This window comes from Formica exsecta, unplaced genomic scaffold (genome assembly GCF_003651465.1).
Source record: "Formica exsecta isolate Colony F162 unplaced genomic scaffold, ASM365146v1 scaffold117, whole genome shotgun sequence".
Lineage (NCBI taxonomy): Eukaryota > Metazoa > Arthropoda > Insecta > Hymenoptera > Formicidae > Formica > Formica exsecta.
Window position 1 is genome coordinate 818,141 of NW_021848510.1, and position 15,763 is coordinate 833,903.

Consider the following 15,763-nt stretch of genomic DNA (forward strand, 5'->3'; position numbering starts at 1 on the left):
TATATATATATATATATATGTGTGTGTGTGTGTGTGTGTACAATCGTGGGGCAGAGTTGTACTCTATATTATATAGAGAATATAATTTAGTAATTTTTTTCACCATTAACATATAATTTTACTGTTAATTATTCGAAAATTGTAAGTGCCTCAACGATTTTATTGATCGTTCGAAAAATCGATTTCAAATTGATCGAGATTCTCTCTATCAGGGACACTTTATATACATTACGCGCGATATACATATTTTCGTTACGTACTTTATATGAAGTATAGCTTGGAGATAGGCAACCAACCAGATGTCCCAGTATTGCTCTACAAGAGGTTGATATAAATTGGCCGGATGATTCGTATCAAGGCGGACTTGTGTAAATGTATCAGGCCAGGTGAAATTAACATCGCGGAGTGCAATCGATTCATAGAGAAGTGGGAATGTCTGACGCATCGATTCTAAAATTCAATCATATATATAGTGAATATTATTCTATACGATATATTAGAATTGAAATTTGTTGTCATGAGAAGATTTTTCTTCGTAATAATGAAAACTAGCTCTTCTAAGAAATAAAATTAAATACCAGAGAATTAGGCAAAATTTAGTCGATTCATTATAATGCCATTATAATACAATTTTTTTTCATACATTTCTTTTTTATTTTTTAACATTTTAAAAAAGAGCTAATAAAAGAGCCCAATGCAAAGTCATGAACGCAAAAATAAGAGTAATTGGATAAATATACAAGCAGTAAATTGTATTATATGGTCATAGCATACGTTGAATTGTACAATCTATTCAACGTATGCTATGACTACATGATATAAAATTTATTGCTCGTATTCATCCAATTATTGAATGATCCGAAGTGCTGGGATCAAAGTATATCGTCTAATAAATTCATCTCGATTGATTTCCTATAATAATCTTTATTTTAATTTTTGTGTTTATGACTTTGCTTTATGTTCTTATTAGCCCGCCGTTATTTACTTAATTCATTTGTAATATTTAAATCCTTAACGATTTCTATTGTTTAAAAAAGGATATCGATGTATACCTGTAAAATATTCGCCACTTTCATTTCTTACACGAATAAATAAACTATATGTGTTAAAAAGACTGCTTACCAAGCGATATTAGTAAGACAAATTGTTCTAACGGTTGCCAAATCATCGTTTATCGATTTGTACGAACTGTCGTGTATATACATATACACCAACTTGAAATTTCAACCAACAAATTTATATAAATGTTATCGATTAATTTTTTACCAATACCTAATTATAACGAAAATGCATGTTTGTGGCATTAATGAAATATATAAAATATTGTATCCATCCCTGTGCAAGTTGTACGTCCGTTGTATATCCGTTACTCGTCGCCATAACATAATTATGAATGCAGTCCACTTGTCATTACGAATGCTTCCAAATGGACTGCACCGTATAATTCTCCGCACTTCACGCAGTATTAAATTCTAACCAAGCTTGATTTAACCTCCAAACTTTCTGTTGTAAAGAGGTTAAGTGAAGGCAAAAAACTTAGAACGAATTAAATTTTCTTATTTAAAAAAAGCTCGCACGATGAATTCTTTAGCGAGAATTTCACGTAGGTATGTAACAAGTTATAATTCATTCAGTTCATATACATAAATTATATTTTTCGAATAAAATCACTATACTTTATTCGGGTGTCATTTATCAAACCGATAGCACGACAAACACTAATTTATTATTTTTGAAACAAAATAGATTTGTTAATTTAGATTAGCTCGCATGATGAGTATTATTTAATTCAATCAAATATTGATATGTTCAAGAACATATATTTGTTTCTAAAATAATTCTGTTAAAATATTTACGAATGTGTAGAAATAATTTTTATTCATACTTTAAATATTTGCAGGAAATTATATCAGGAGCTGATAATACGGCTGCAATCAACAACTACTTCATCATCCTCATCCTCGGATATTTATATTCCAAACAGGATAGAACGTGGTCCAACAGATATTCTAAAAGTAAATAAAATTACTATATCTTATTTTGTTTTTAAAATTATAAAAGTAAATTTACTTATACAATAGTGTTTCCATAAATATGTAATATGATTTATTTTGTAGGCTCTTGAAAGTACAATATCCAGGGATTATACAGCGCCACATTATAAATTTCATGACGATCCTTACTTGACGCCGCTGTCAAAAGCGCAGATTCGCAATTTTGCTTTATCAAAAGAGTCTGGAAAGAAAGCTGCAATGTGGGTTCGGGATGAACATCGTGACTTGTTCCAACACAAAGTAGCAGATCCTGAAATCAAGGTAATATGTTAAAAATGATTCCATTATTCGAACATTTATAATCTGTCAATTTTTATAATATTCTACATTTACTTATACCAACAAATACAATATTGAGTTCATACAATGGTAAAACATGCTGTGTATAGGCGTTTGTGCCGCCTCCCATTTATACAGAAGAGAGTAAAGTAACGGAGGAAACATTATTATATGAGATATCAAACGGTCATGTTTCCAATTCTATTCTGATATACAATTTACTACAAGGCGAACTGACAGTACCGACAAAGCAAGCTCTTCTGGAATTGTTGTGTTTTTACAATCACAGTGAAGCTACCAACACGGAATTACTGGAGAGTCATTGGTTTCAACTTAGCGAAAAACGCATCAAGAACACGTGGATGTGAGTTTAAGGAAATTAAATATATAAACATTATCCTTTCCAAATATATATCAATAGATATATAGATATGTGTGTGTTGGCTTTAAATAATATTTTTGTGTTTTATCGTGATTTTTGCAGAAATCATCCAGAAATCGATATATTATTCAAATTTTTAAAGGAACAAGAACCTACAATAGCAGCTGCTGCGTACAATGCAATGATATGTGGTTTTGCTAAATATTTCAATGTAAGATATCTAGTTCATTTTAAATCGATCATAATTATGATTATCTTAGATCATAAAAGCAACTTAATTAAAATTAACATATATTTGAATTATAGAGATGATGTATTGTATATATAGACTTATTGAAAAGATTTTTGTCTGTTTAGGCGGATAAGGTTTGGTACATGTATATGGAATGTCAGGAAAATAATATACCATTATCTATCAATGCATATAATGGTATAATATCGATGGTACCAATGTTAAGAGAAGGAGAGGATAAAGCAAGAGCACTGATAGCAGATATATATAAAGCAATGGCCACAAACGGGATCACTCCGAATATACATACGTTTAACGCTGTTCTTAACACAGCGTTTACGTTCAGAAACAAACGAGTAGTTCTCGATTTAACACGCAACGTATTCGCCGATATCGCAAATTTCAAATTAAAGCCGTCATTAACTACATATTATTATGCGCTGCGAATTTTAAGTAAATTCGGTAACTATGCAACGCATATTTTTATTTTGCGAAACGATTTCACGTGTCGATCGACAGCTTACAAATTTATTCGATGAGACAGGTGATGCGGCCTACAAGACTTTTACGAAAATCTTGAAGTCTTTGAAGGAGGAGACTCTTGCGATCCAAGATGTAAGAGACTTAAATTTCTTCGTTGCTGCGATGGAAATGGCTTCCAAACAATTTTGCGAACGTCAAGTGGGCGAAATGGTCAACGAGCTTCTTCTCTCTGGTGAAAATTACAAATTCATCGGCGACAGCTACAAAGTAAGTATTCTGAAATAAATCCGCACAATAAATAGTTTCTTCAGAATATCTGGGTGTATCCAGAACACATTACATAACATAAAAATTTATATATTATAATTATATGTATTTATATATATATATCAAACTCTTCAAAAAAATTTTTTAGTTTGATAAATTCTTTTAATAGCATTATTTGGATAGAATTTATATTTGATTCTATGTATGTAATGTATACTTTATATTATATGCACATTTATTATAACTATTATTTTCTTGTTTCTCAGGAAAATTTATACTACCGAGCGTATATAGAATTAATATTGGCGACGGAAGAATTTGAAACGTTTTTCAAAATCTATAGCAAGCTCGTACCACACGTGACTATACCGGAACCCGCCGTGATGAAGGCTATATTAGAAGCTGTTCAATTATATCCCGCGGAGACTGCCACGCAATATATACCAAAACTCTGGTCGCACATGGTCACGTTCGGTCATTTGGACAGGGAAGGTTTATTGGAGAATATATTGCACTTGATGAGCGTACATTGTAAACCCGTGCCCGATTCGCCGCTGAACGCGCAATTCGCGGAGATCGCACTCACTATCTGGGATCATATACAAGTAATTGAAGTTATTGTTAATTATACAGGATGTCCTCCACAATCCGCATTAATAACAGATTTTTGGACTATTTTGTGATTAATTTTTCTTTAGCGAGAATGTCGAGACATTAATACCTTTCGAATTATAATAAAATTATTGCGTCTCTCAATCAATTTCAAGTAACTTTCATCTTAATAGAATTTTAATTTGAGGCTTAGTTGTAAAGAAATAGATAGTCGAAAAACAAAAAAGATACAATAATTAAAATTACATTTGCAAATTATATAGATTGTGTCTTTATAATAAGATATGTTGAAATAATGTCATTTCTTATCAATACAGGTTCAAAATACTAAAAGAATACAGCATATTACGATGTCTAATACAATAGTGGGCAATATCATAATACTACTTCTACGAGGAGATAATTTCGACAAAGCGATGGAAGTTTTGTCATTGTTAATTGAATCGCCGCATTTGATAATCGGTACCATTATGGCGGATTATGTACGCGAAATATTCGAGCTGTGTTTAGCGCAAGCGCATGTTCCGGCAATTTTCGTAAGTGTATATTCTCTTTTTATTTAGTTATTAACCGATTTATATTATATTAACGTCGTTGCATTTATACTTCCAGAATCTCCTAGAATATGTTATTTCTAACGATCTAGAAGGATCCGCAGAAATGGCTAGAAAGTTGCAAGAAACTGTACCCCTTACGCCCGTTCAGAAAAACATATTAATTAGCTTAGTGGGTAACGACATTCTCGAATTACAGCTGTCCGATGAGAATTAAATGAAGCACAAAGTATACATTTGGTCCTTGATTGCAATTTTGTATAGTTAGTATGACGATAGCACAGTGTATAGAAATGAATGCAGAAACATTTCAGAGATCAAAAATTATAACATAAGAAAATATCACCATGATATAAATATATCTTACTAAGATATATGAAAATATATATCATTTTTTTTTTTCAACGTAATTACTATGATTCTTTGAATCGATCCACTATTACTTAACGCAAATATATAAAACTGTTTTTAAGAATATTTATATATATTATAAATATTCTTTATATGAAACTGTAATATGTATGTATCACCCTGGAGAAAAGAAACTTGCTTGACAGAGAACTTTTTGTATTATCATTATTCCGTACCGCGTCGTGCTTTGAAGAATTAAGCGGGGAATCTTTTTAAACGACCAGGCGTATGATTGACATGTATCAATGTCCTTGCCTCTTAAGAGTTGGGGCGTAAATCATTAATAAATTAAGTCGGTTATAGTGGGAGGTGGCAGCCCTCCAGCCGCTCAAATACTCATTTCCTGCGTGAGACGGCACAGCTCTTCGGTCCGCTGTAAAGTGTAGAATGTTAAAGTTAGATCTATCCGGAAAAATCGAAAAGGTATCGTCGGGATTATTGTCGTAGAGATTGAAATTTCCAACATATCTCTGTCAGAATAATGGATAGCGGCGGCGACGGTAGCAATAAACTCACGCTCGATGATGTGCGCGAATTAATTATCAAAAATATCGATCCCGACGTGGAGATTTATGGTTTAAACGAAGAACCAGGATCGGGAAGAGGAGACAATTATACTTCGATATTATATCGGATTCGGGCGAAGGGGCGTAAGCTGTTGAAAAAGGAAGAATGGATTAATTACGAGTGCGCTATCATTTACAAGATTCTGCCGGAATCCAAGAAACATCGCGAAGCGTTCAAGAGCGAATTATTATTCAGAAACGAGGTCGTTTTCTACAAGCATGTGTGGCCTGCGTTGAACAAGCTCCAATCAAACGATAGACGGGTGTTCAGCGGGGTACCCAAAATATACGCCGCTAGAGCCGATCTTATTGCTATGGAGGATTTGAGGGAGAGAGGCTTCAATATGGTAGATAGACGAAAGGGGTTGGAGATGGAAAATTTGAAATACGTATTAAAGGCTCTAGCGGGATTTCACGCGCTCAGCTTAACGCTAAAGGAATCCAAGTAAGTATGCCTGAGATTTCCGGAATTATATGTTAAAATCAATAATAATAATAATAAATTAGCAAATAATATGAAATAGTTAATCAGCTTTTCGAAGAGATAGAATAAATATGTTTGAGAATCAAGTGCTACAATTAAAGATATCAATATAATGTAAAAATATATTAATAAAAAGGGATTACTTCTTTTTTCATTAATAAGCGCGAGTTGTTTTGTCTCGTTGTCCTCATATACTAATTTTAATGCAAAAAGATACATTACTCTTTGAAGGCCAGAGGAATTCGCGAAATTAACAAATCCGGAACATGATGAAGGTATACGTGAAACATTATTTCGACAAGACAATGAAGATTGGTATCGACAGTATTACCGCGTGGCCGTGAATAACGCTATTAAAATGGTGTCCGAAGCACTACCTTTGCACATGGATCACAGAAGAGAGGAGATAATGACCAAGCTGCATGCTTTCCTAAACGAAGACGTATTTTTTCGCACTATGAGCGAACTCGTTTCCACGCAAGGATCTCTCTCCGTGTTTTGTCACGGCGATTGTTGGACCAATAATATCCTCTTTCAGGATGAACCAAGCTCAGATACAGAGGTGAATTTTTTATTTTATTACGAAAATGCGAAAAGTGTGCACGCACAGCATATTGCACCCTTGACGTATCTACGATGAAAGATTACATATATTCAATGAAAGATAATTCATCGAGAGAAACGATATTTTGTTTTTACAGATCCTATCTTTGTGCGAGATAACGAGACGAAAAAATCATTTTGTTCCATACACTTTTATTATATAAATTTATAAGATTCTTATATATATGATTCAAATGCTTCTTTTCATTTATGATCTAAAAAGACTCCAGTTTAGCGAAATTGGTCACACCTAGATCCGTGTAGCCGCGAGCGCAAAGAAAAGATTCTTGCATTATGTACAATTACAATTAATTAAGATAAATCCCGACAACTTTCAGAAAAGTATAACATAAAATTACATCATGTCCAAAAGTATGAAAAAGTCAAGAAAAAAATGTATAATGTACATTTTACACTCGTTTTAGTTTTTAATCATCCCCCTTCCCTATTTAGTTTATTTTCAACTACTTAGTTTCTTCATTTACGTTAATTTATAAATAATTTCAGACATCGATTTCAATTATCTCATAAAAAATGGACTACGATATACGTTGCAAGGATATTTATCCCGCGTTATAGATCGTAATCTATAAATCATATTCAAGACTCTGATAGAACGTTGGCTGGCACGAGAGTGCGAGGTGCGCCTCACCGCGAAACCTCCTAGACTTAACTTTTAATACTGTGCTTCTGCAGGCCGTTTATCTTGTCGACTTTCAACTGACGCGGGTTGGCTCCCTCGCTCTTGATCTTGCGAACTTGCTATACTGCTGCACAAGTGGTGTTGTTAGGCGGGCTTACATGACACAGCTTCTCCAGCATTATCATTCCCATCTGATGTCTTCCTTGTGTGTCCTCAATCCGGAACAGCCACCAAAAGATCCATCTGTCATATGGAAATTGTAAGTAAAAAGTTGTCGAGTCCTAAAAGGAACAACTGTAGTCATGCAATTCGCTACTCTTACACATTTATAAATAATTTGGCTCGTCCATCTTATTTTTCCAAATCATCTTAAACTCATATAAAAAAATAGATATGCTACATAAAAAGCTATTTCCAATAATTATCATTTTTAATATAAACTTAAAGCAATATTTTAATAATAAACTCTTCAATATTAATTATTCATTTCAGATTGAACGAAGAGATGCGAAGATGCGGACGATTCGGATTGGGATTAGCATTGGACATTTTGCCAATTAGTACGTGCGCCAGTCACGAAGCGCCAAATTTGTACGAGACGAGTAGTAGTGTGGAAACTAGTAGCGAGGAGAAACATATCACGATAGAAGCACCACCACCCGGAGGCGCCGACTGTGCTCAACTCATGACTGACTTAGTATTGGAATTAATAGACAATGAGGCTTTGTAGATCAGAACATCGTATTATCCTCGGTAACAATATATATGGAATAATATGTATTACTGTATATTATACATGTATTACTGTATATTATACATGTGTATGTCTAACATTATTTTTATAAAATGCATCACTCTTATGATGCATAATCTCAGAAGAGTAGTACAAAGTGGTATATAAGATTCAAAGTATATGTATACGTGCATGTACACAATGAAGAAAGAATGAAGAGAAATAATTTCTCATCATGTGATCTAATATATGTATATGTGTCTATATAATAGAAATCCTAAAATATGGAAAATATATTTTTGTGAATTATATATCTATTTCTATCTTGAAACACACGAAGTTTTTGTAAGGATATGAAACCGTTCTGCATATAGATATAGCATAAGATTATGGAAGCAATCTGTGGTTCAGAGACAAGTAACCATCACTGACTAAGAATGGAGAAACAAGAATTGAAAAATAACGCTGTAGAAATTAAATAATGTGTCGATTTTTCTGCAAAAGTATGATCACAACAGCATTTATAAGCGATTAATTATTCAAAAATTTAAGACTCACGAAAGAGTTATGTCTGTTGCGGCGGTGTATGCGGTGGCGGTTGTTGTTGAGTCTGAGCCTGCGGACTCGGCGGTTGTTGTTGCTGCTGTTGCGCGCCGGGCGGTTGCCAGGGTGGATGTTGTTGATTCTGTTGTTGCTGCTGCTGTTGTTGCTCCTGAGCCAATCGCTGGTGAGCCTGCTGTCGCGCCCTGAATTCGGCCGCCTTCAACTGCTCCAAATGGAACTGTTGCCGCTCGGTGATGAGCTGTTGCCGCTGATACTCAAGACCCTCGCGCTCGCGCTCCATTGTAGTTTCCAATTCCTCGAAATGACGTAATTTGATCTCCAGCTTCTTCATCTGTGTCTCAACTAGTAACGCAACCAGTGATTTTATCTTGCGTTCCTCCACAGCTGCCAAATGTTTAGCTTTAACAGCTGCGGCCGCTAGCGCTGCTGCCGCCGCGGATTGAAGCTGAGCATCCCTTACAACCTGTGCCAAAAATTAAGTTTAACATGCGACCGTCTAATTATCTAAAAATTTTAACATTTTTTATAAAATATGAGTAAATCAATTTTTTTCAAGCCGCCGTGATATTTTACCTTATCCTTCTTTTCCTTCGCTTCCGCAGCCTCTGGATCGATGGTGGACTTTGCGTCTTCTTCACCCTCTTTCGATTCATCTTCCTTCTTCGTAACGTCCACCTGAGATTGTTCGACGTCCATTGCATCTTTAGATTTCTCTGATTCCTCTTTTTTTGCTTCGGGAGTTGGCACTGCGGAATGAGGCGAACTAGCTGCGCCCGTCGTGGGAGTCGCGGCAGATGCAGTTGTGTCGTCAGGCGGTTCGGGTGGTCCTGTACCGGCGATGCCTGATTGTGCCAAGCCCGCCGCTGGATCAAATTTACCTATTTAAAAATATATAAAAAATAATATATTTACTCATTATACATATATATTAGACGAAACTATTATTTACATTTTCTTAAAGAATAAACCACTAGAGCAAATTTAGATATGATATAAAAATAAAATAAAATTACCGTCCGAGTTAGCGCTTGCTTGAACGTTTCTTAAATGTTGATCCAACAACGCAGCTGGTACTTGGTCCTTTATCGCCGCAAACTCTTCCATGGCGGCCTTTGCTGCGCTTGCTGCTACCCTAGGATCAACGACCGATGCAAGAAAAGCGACCGTGCTCATGACAGGGTTACCAGCTTTCGAAAAGGGTACCGGTTGATAAGCCAGAGGTCCCAATCCTTCAGGTCCACCTTCCTCCAGATACGGATCCTCTATAGGTAAACGTAAGAAGTGCAAGATACACTCGTCCTGTGTTCTCGAGCCCACGTGTTCGCATACTTTGTTCCAATCGTCCTTGTGTAGTTCCAATCCCTCTAACAACAGGAGCGTCTCTTGCTCTGTCCAATCGCGGGTAGCGCCTGCTGCTTGCTTATTCTTCAGAACTGCCGGTTTTCTCGAATACTGGTCGATCTTCAGACCAAAATTCGCCATTGCGCCCGCTGCAACTTTCTCCTCCGGTACCGCCCCGATCACGGGTTTTTTCTCCAAATCGAGCAACATCTTCGCGGCGGACGGCTGTGGCGTTTTCGGTGGATTTGGATTGACTGGAGCTAAACCGGACGGCGTATCTGACAGAACATGGAAATGCGACGTTGGTGGAGGTCCCATGGGCGTCGGTCTGGATTCTGCGTCTACTTGATAATTGATGAGTCCCCATTGCTCCAAGAACGCGTGCACACGCATAATCGCGCATACATCACCGGCCAAATTTCGTCTGTAAAAATACATACATATGTAAAGAGAGGAAACCGTTTTTTTTTTTATTTACCGGTAAAACTATAAAACGATTGATATATTACATTATAATATTATATTGAAGTAAATTAGATATATATATGTTGATATACGTCACCTGCAAGCGGTCGATGTAATATATTCCGTCGGATTTAGTCGATAGGTATCAATCATAAAATTCCTATATGCAAGATAGATTTCTGGAGTTTTGGATTTGTTTTTACCATTGAAAAATTCCGATAGAGCTCTCTTCTCGATAGTATGAATCGAGTTATAATCAAACCAGGCAGAGTAGCTAGGAACAACAATGTGATGCGTTTGCTCTGTCACATTATCTTCTGGTTCATCGCCTTTTCCACCTTCACCCCTTTCTTTACTAGTATCTCTCTCTTCTCTGTCTTGGCCGCCTTGAGAACTACCTTTGTCCCCTATGTGATATTAATAGCTTTTAATTCAGAGTTTGTTAAATTAACAAATAACTCGAAAATATTTCTCCGTGAATTATTAATTTGACATATTGTCAACATTATAATAGATTAGCATATAATGTTAAATTACAACATCAAATTACAAACTTGGATTTAATTATCAAGATTTTTTTACATACCTTCCATTTGTTCATCGAGGTCGGTCAAATTTCCGGATTTGAGAGGTTGAAGCTCACTATCTTGCTTTTTACTACCAGTAGATGCCAAAGTAGAATTTCCTGTTGTTGAGTTACCCTGGCCTGTAATTGGTAGATTCGTGGGTGTAGCAACTACTTCGACGATGCGAGGCTCGGCGGGCGGATCCTCCATTCCCTGAGTTAGATCTTCCTCTTCCTCGCCGCCGCGTGATTTCTTCGGAGCTGTTGCCGATGATGCGGACGCACTTTGTATACCCGATGGTGCTCTGCTACTGTAAGCAACAATGTAGAAAATCGAAAGTGAGAAAAAATTCTTTTCAAGATTCGAATTTGTTATCAAAAGTTTTCATACCTTTTACGTTTTCCGAGCTTCGGAGGTGGGCTAGGCGATCGTTTTCTCTTAGGTTTCTTTGCAGGTGGCGGATGAGACGGCTGCGCCATCAAATCTTCCACGGAAAGTCTGTACTTGTGTACTCTCTTCTGACCATTGTCATCCACCTCGTAATCTTCCTCATTCATCCACTCGTTATATTGATCCAAGTCTAGAGCCCATGTAGCCGATACTTTGTACACTGATCTATAGAGAACAATTTACAAAATCTCTTTATTTAACAATATGTAAATTAAACGATACATAAATAAAAATACATTTTACTAGCAATATTAAAATAATTGTAATTTTTCAGTTTTTAAATAATTATTTTTTTATCAATTTATATTAAAAGATTATCAAATGTCTAGTACCTTGAATTTGTATTTGTATAAGTTCCTTCAGGATAATCCCATGGAAGATCTAGTGTTGACCATGAATCATAACTGTCTGGAAAATAGTACCAATGAATTAGAACCGATCTCTCGCGTCTCATACAAGGACGTGCATATTCTTCTTCCATTGGATCCACTGGAGGATAAATAATATGTGTAGCATCTGCTTCATTTTCAACGACGGTTCCCTGATGCTTTCTAACTACTTCCTTGACTTTCACAGCTGTGTTCTTATCAACATCCGGTCTCACATAAACATTTGGTACAGTCATACATCTATTCTGTATCAAGACACGTTCCGCTGCCATCAGCATATCTACTGTACGGTCCATGCGTGATCCAGACTGTAATAACAGTTTTTTAATTACTTTATATATTTTCAAATTCTATTTATTTGTTAAATTCTTATATAAAAAACAGTAATCAAAAAATTTCAGGAGAGAATAATTGTTAAAAAGAGTATATTCAGAAAAAAAAATGTAAAGAAAAATTACTTTTCCACCAGGAAAATCGAATCGCCGCCATCCTTGCTCCTGTTTGAAACGATATGCGGTAGCTAATATATGACACACGCCACCACCAGGTTTAAAATCTAAGAAACATTTCATCTGCAAAAATTAAATTATCTCAATTTAAGAATATGTATAACACGCAGAATATTACTTTTATTATATAAATATATAATATTTCACATACTGGAAGCCTAGTCATAGGTGGCTTTGATACATTTTTCCCTAAATTATCTTCCTGGAATTGCAGAAGCTGTACCACCAATGTGGCTAAACTCTTATTAGTGGGCGGATCCGTTTGCACATACTATGGAGAACAAAAATTTTTTTTAATGAGTATTGCACAAAATTATAAAAGAAGAATCAAACATCAACTTTGCTCGCAGCTAATACAGGTTAACAAAAATGTCGTTTCATGTTACTCCAATTAGCTTTTATAACAATAATCTGATTCTCTCGTTAACATTACGTCAATTTACTTTTTATACCCATATAAAATGGGAGATAAGCGATAAATTAACGGTCAATTAATTCCATGACGATAATTACAGAGTCATCGAGATGACTCTCGCATATGTATTAAAACTGTACAATTATATCGGCGCATTGTGAAAATTCTCGCGAGATTCTTTGAAGAAACTCACATTTCAGATACACGCATCGATTAATACAAAAATCGCGATCGACGAGAAAGCGTGTGCCGAGAAAAAAAGAGAGAGAGAGAGAGAAAAAGGCAAAGCCGCGACGAGTTTCTGACGCCGGGTCCATGTTCGCATGAAACGAACGTACCTTCTTGCAATTCTTGAGAAGCCACTGTTTGACACCGTCAAGCTGGGTAAGAACTTCCTGTGCCTCGAAGAATTTGGCGTTGGGTCCGCCGTCCTTTTTCGGGCCTAACGACAGCATCTCTCATAGATTTTCGACGACGAAACTCGACGAAAGCGATGGGGAAGTAACGCGCTAAGCGCAAACATGACACGCCTCTGAAGTTGGCTGTGCTTGTTTGTCGGGCGCAAGTTTATCTCAACGAAAACACGTGTCACTATATATATGACAGGATGTATCGTACATCCGATATAGAAATACGAACGAAATTTTATCGCCACTCGCGCGATTTCACGATGTCGAAAATATAAGAAGATATTAGAAAATGTTATTTTGACGCGAAGGGGGGAAAACGCGATGGTTGGTAAACGCGTCCTTAAAACATGGCTGCCATACGAGAAACGCACTGTAAATGCTCGAGAAGTGAATTGCTATTGGCCGGCGTTGGATACAAGAAGGAAAGGAAATTGAGTGGGGGAGAATTGACCCACAGTGCTGCCCCGGAATCACAAGCCGATCAAACTTTCGGAATCTTTCAGGGATATTCTTGGAAATGGGAGGGAAATGTGTTGGTATCATTGCATAAGTAATTTGCAGCGTGATGCATAAGTGCCGGTCTACAATAGGTGATTTAAGATTTAGCCTTTGTTTTAAGAGAAAAATTACATCGATCCTAGCCTCAAGCTCTAAGCTTTAAAAGATGGGAGTTGGCCAACTCGCTTAGGGCTTAAGGCAGCGCGAAAAATGTTTAAGGCCGGAAATACGTCACAGTTTAGAGGTTAAGTCATAAGGCTTAGGGCTTAAATCGCCTATTGTAGACCGGCACTAATCCATGCCGAAAAGTCTGTTCGCGTCGCGATCAATCTGTTCGAGAGAGAGGTCCAACTGTCACGGCAGGAAACGTCAGTCAATCTTGAAAATAACGAAGTCTATAATTATCTTGTTTTTTTTTTGTTCGTTTTTATGTCATGTCGAAAGTAATCGGAAAATACTGGATCGATATTACATATCCGTTTGCGTCACGTGTCGTAAACATTTTCCACACTTTTTGTTCTCGAATGGAGAGATGTGGATACGCCGCGTGGCAAGGAAGGTGTAAACAGGGTGTATAAAGTGCACATGAACTATCAATATCTGATAGCTTCGATATCGATACTGCATTAAACGCGTTATATAAATTTTTCTCCATCAATGTCAAAAAGCTCGTTGCCTTTATTCAACATTATTTTTTTCTATATCACCTTGTAATAATATGTCTTTAATAATGCTACCTGAGAAATCCCTGTTACGGTTATACGGTTTATCATTAATTAGGCGCCATAGTTATCCGGCTTCTCTGCTTTTGTATTATGTATGCGTTTCATCGGATATGTGGGGAGTTCTAAATAGAAATATATATTCGACTATTTGTAGGTTATTCTGTATTTCGTGTCTTTTTTTTTTCGTACCTGTGTATCGTTCTTTATTTTTCTATTTCACGAAAAAAAGGCGAAAGGGTGAGAATCCTGTACGCGATCGATATCGAATACACACATTCTGTCTTTAATTACAAAGTATGAATTAAAATGTCGACAGATGTTCAATGGAAGTGGTATTCTCCATTATAGGCATTTGGACAAATCGATAATTATTCATGAAGCTGTATAATCGAGAAAATATAAATAAAATAAATTATTCATTGTTTGATTATTCTCGAATAAATAATATCGCAACCGACGTTGAATAATAATAATGTTCGAGTTAGAGGGGTAATGGCAGAAATTTCATTATAACTTCCGCCATCATAAGACTCGTTCATAAAATTCAATAATACACGCTCGCATAAATTCGATGTATATCGTATTGATTAACGGCTGAAATTATTTCAACTACATCGACGAAATTAAAGTCCTGATAGTAGTCGAAAATACATGTAAATCGGAGATCGCGAGGTCAACGTCCTCCACCGCTTATAACCGGCTCGTAACTATTCGACATTCGTCGTGTATATACATGTGCGATTTTTTTCTTTTGCATAACCCTACACACATTTACATATATATACATATATATATATACACACATGCATTGTGATAAAAACCACACAGATCATTATTAATATCAACATCTTGTTTTTTTCCTCTCGATAGAGGATATCAAGGATAGAGGATATTAAGGACATTTTTTTACATAATAAATCTATCGATATAAGACGATGGGCTGATGGGCATCCCTCGAATATAGTACGCAACAATACGTGCAATAGACGTCCGCCATTGCTCCCATTCGCGCCAAATCGCCGATCGCGCTCGATCCCGCGCGCCAAATTCCTGGCGCGAAAGATCCTGCTCCTCCATCTCCCCCGCCTGACGAAAAAGAGAAAGAAAAAAGGAGCAAGGAAGGGAAAG

At 36.1% G+C, this 15,763-nt stretch overlaps 4 protein-coding genes across 4 annotated transcripts in view; 2 read left to right on the top strand and 2 right to left on the bottom strand.

Moving 5' to 3' along the window:
- Nucleotides 1-1,279, bottom strand: part of LOC115240599 — a 2,636-nt gene extending 1,357 nt beyond the window's left edge. Inside the window, exons 1-2 of the mRNA XM_029815841.1 lie at nt 1,123-1,279; nt 261-450 (exon numbers count right to left, since the gene is read on the bottom strand). Coding sequence (XP_029671701.1) covers nt 261-450; nt 1,123-1,168 — 236 coding nt within the window. The 5' untranslated portion in view covers nt 1,169-1,279. The remainder of the gene's footprint in view (nt 1-260; nt 451-1,122) is intronic.
- A 163-nt stretch (nt 1,280-1,442) lies between these two features.
- Nucleotides 1,443-5,421, top strand: LOC115240557 (protein PTCD3 homolog, mitochondrial). Its single transcript, XM_029815785.1, has 10 exons — nt 1,443-1,607; nt 1,901-2,015; nt 2,118-2,315; nt 2,444-2,697; nt 2,818-2,926; nt 3,073-3,409; nt 3,492-3,697; nt 3,964-4,302; nt 4,627-4,845; nt 4,922-5,421. The coding sequence occupies exons 1-10, from the start codon at nt 1,579-1,581 to the stop codon at nt 5,078-5,080; spliced, it is 1,965 nt and encodes a 654-aa protein (XP_029671645.1). The 5' UTR covers nt 1,443-1,578; the 3' UTR covers nt 5,081-5,421.
- Nucleotides 5,422-5,595: 174 nt separating this feature from the next.
- On the top strand, nt 5,596-8,629 carry LOC115240591. The gene is made up of 4 exons (XM_029815829.1): nt 5,596-6,285; nt 6,556-6,886; nt 7,624-7,829; nt 8,063-8,629. The coding sequence occupies exons 1-4, from the start codon at nt 5,756-5,758 to the stop codon at nt 8,298-8,300; spliced, it is 1,305 nt and encodes a 434-aa protein (XP_029671689.1). The 5' UTR covers nt 5,596-5,755; the 3' UTR covers nt 8,301-8,629.
- On the bottom strand, nt 7,677-13,746 carry LOC115240518 (SWI/SNF complex subunit SMARCC2). Its single transcript, XM_029815723.1, has 11 exons — nt 13,341-13,746; nt 12,739-12,858; nt 12,537-12,650; nt 12,022-12,386; nt 11,630-11,854; nt 11,260-11,549; nt 10,771-11,080; nt 9,881-10,632; nt 9,441-9,745; nt 8,862-9,330; nt 7,677-7,813 (listed from the first exon to the last, which is right to left on the bottom strand). The coding sequence occupies exons 1-10, from the start codon at nt 13,455-13,457 to the stop codon at nt 8,869-8,871; spliced, it is 3,060 nt and encodes a 1,019-aa protein (XP_029671583.1). The 5' UTR covers nt 13,458-13,746; the 3' UTR covers nt 7,677-7,813; nt 8,862-8,868.
- Between the last annotated feature and the right edge of the window lie 2,017 nt (nt 13,747-15,763).

Excerpts from the sequence above, each read along its gene's own strand:
- LOC115240557 (XM_029815785.1), top strand. The coding sequence starts at position 1,579 with ATGAATTCTTTAGCGAGAATTTCACGTAG. Across the intron at positions 2,316-2,443 it reads TAGCAGATCCTGAAATCAAG|GCGTTTGTGCCGCCTCCCAT; the intron begins GTAATATGTTAA and ends TGCTGTGTATAG. Across the intron at positions 4,303-4,626 it reads CTATCTGGGATCATATACAA|GTTCAAAATACTAAAAGAAT; the intron begins GTAATTGAAGTT and ends TTATCAATACAG.
- LOC115240591 (XM_029815829.1), top strand. The coding sequence starts at position 5,756 with ATGGATAGCGGCGGCGACGGTAGCAATAAACTCACGCTCGATGATGTG. Across the intron at positions 6,286-6,555 it reads TTAACGCTAAAGGAATCCAA|GCCAGAGGAATTCGCGAAAT; the intron begins GTAAGTATGCCT and ends TACTCTTTGAAG. Across the intron at positions 6,887-7,623 it reads AACCAAGCTCAGATACAGAG|GCCGTTTATCTTGTCGACTT; the intron begins GTGAATTTTTTA and ends GTGCTTCTGCAG.
- LOC115240518 (XM_029815723.1), bottom strand. The coding sequence starts at position 13,457 with ATGCTGTCGTTAGGCCCGAAAAAGGACGGCGGACCCAACGCCAAATTC. Across the intron at positions 12,859-13,340 it reads TTCTCAAGAATTGCAAGAAG|TATGTGCAAACGGATCCGCC; the intron begins GTACGTTCGTTT and ends TGTTCTCCATAG. Across the intron at positions 12,387-12,536 it reads TCGATTTTCCTGGTGGAAAA|TCTGGATCACGCATGGACCG; the intron begins GTAATTTTTCTT and ends CTGTTATTACAG.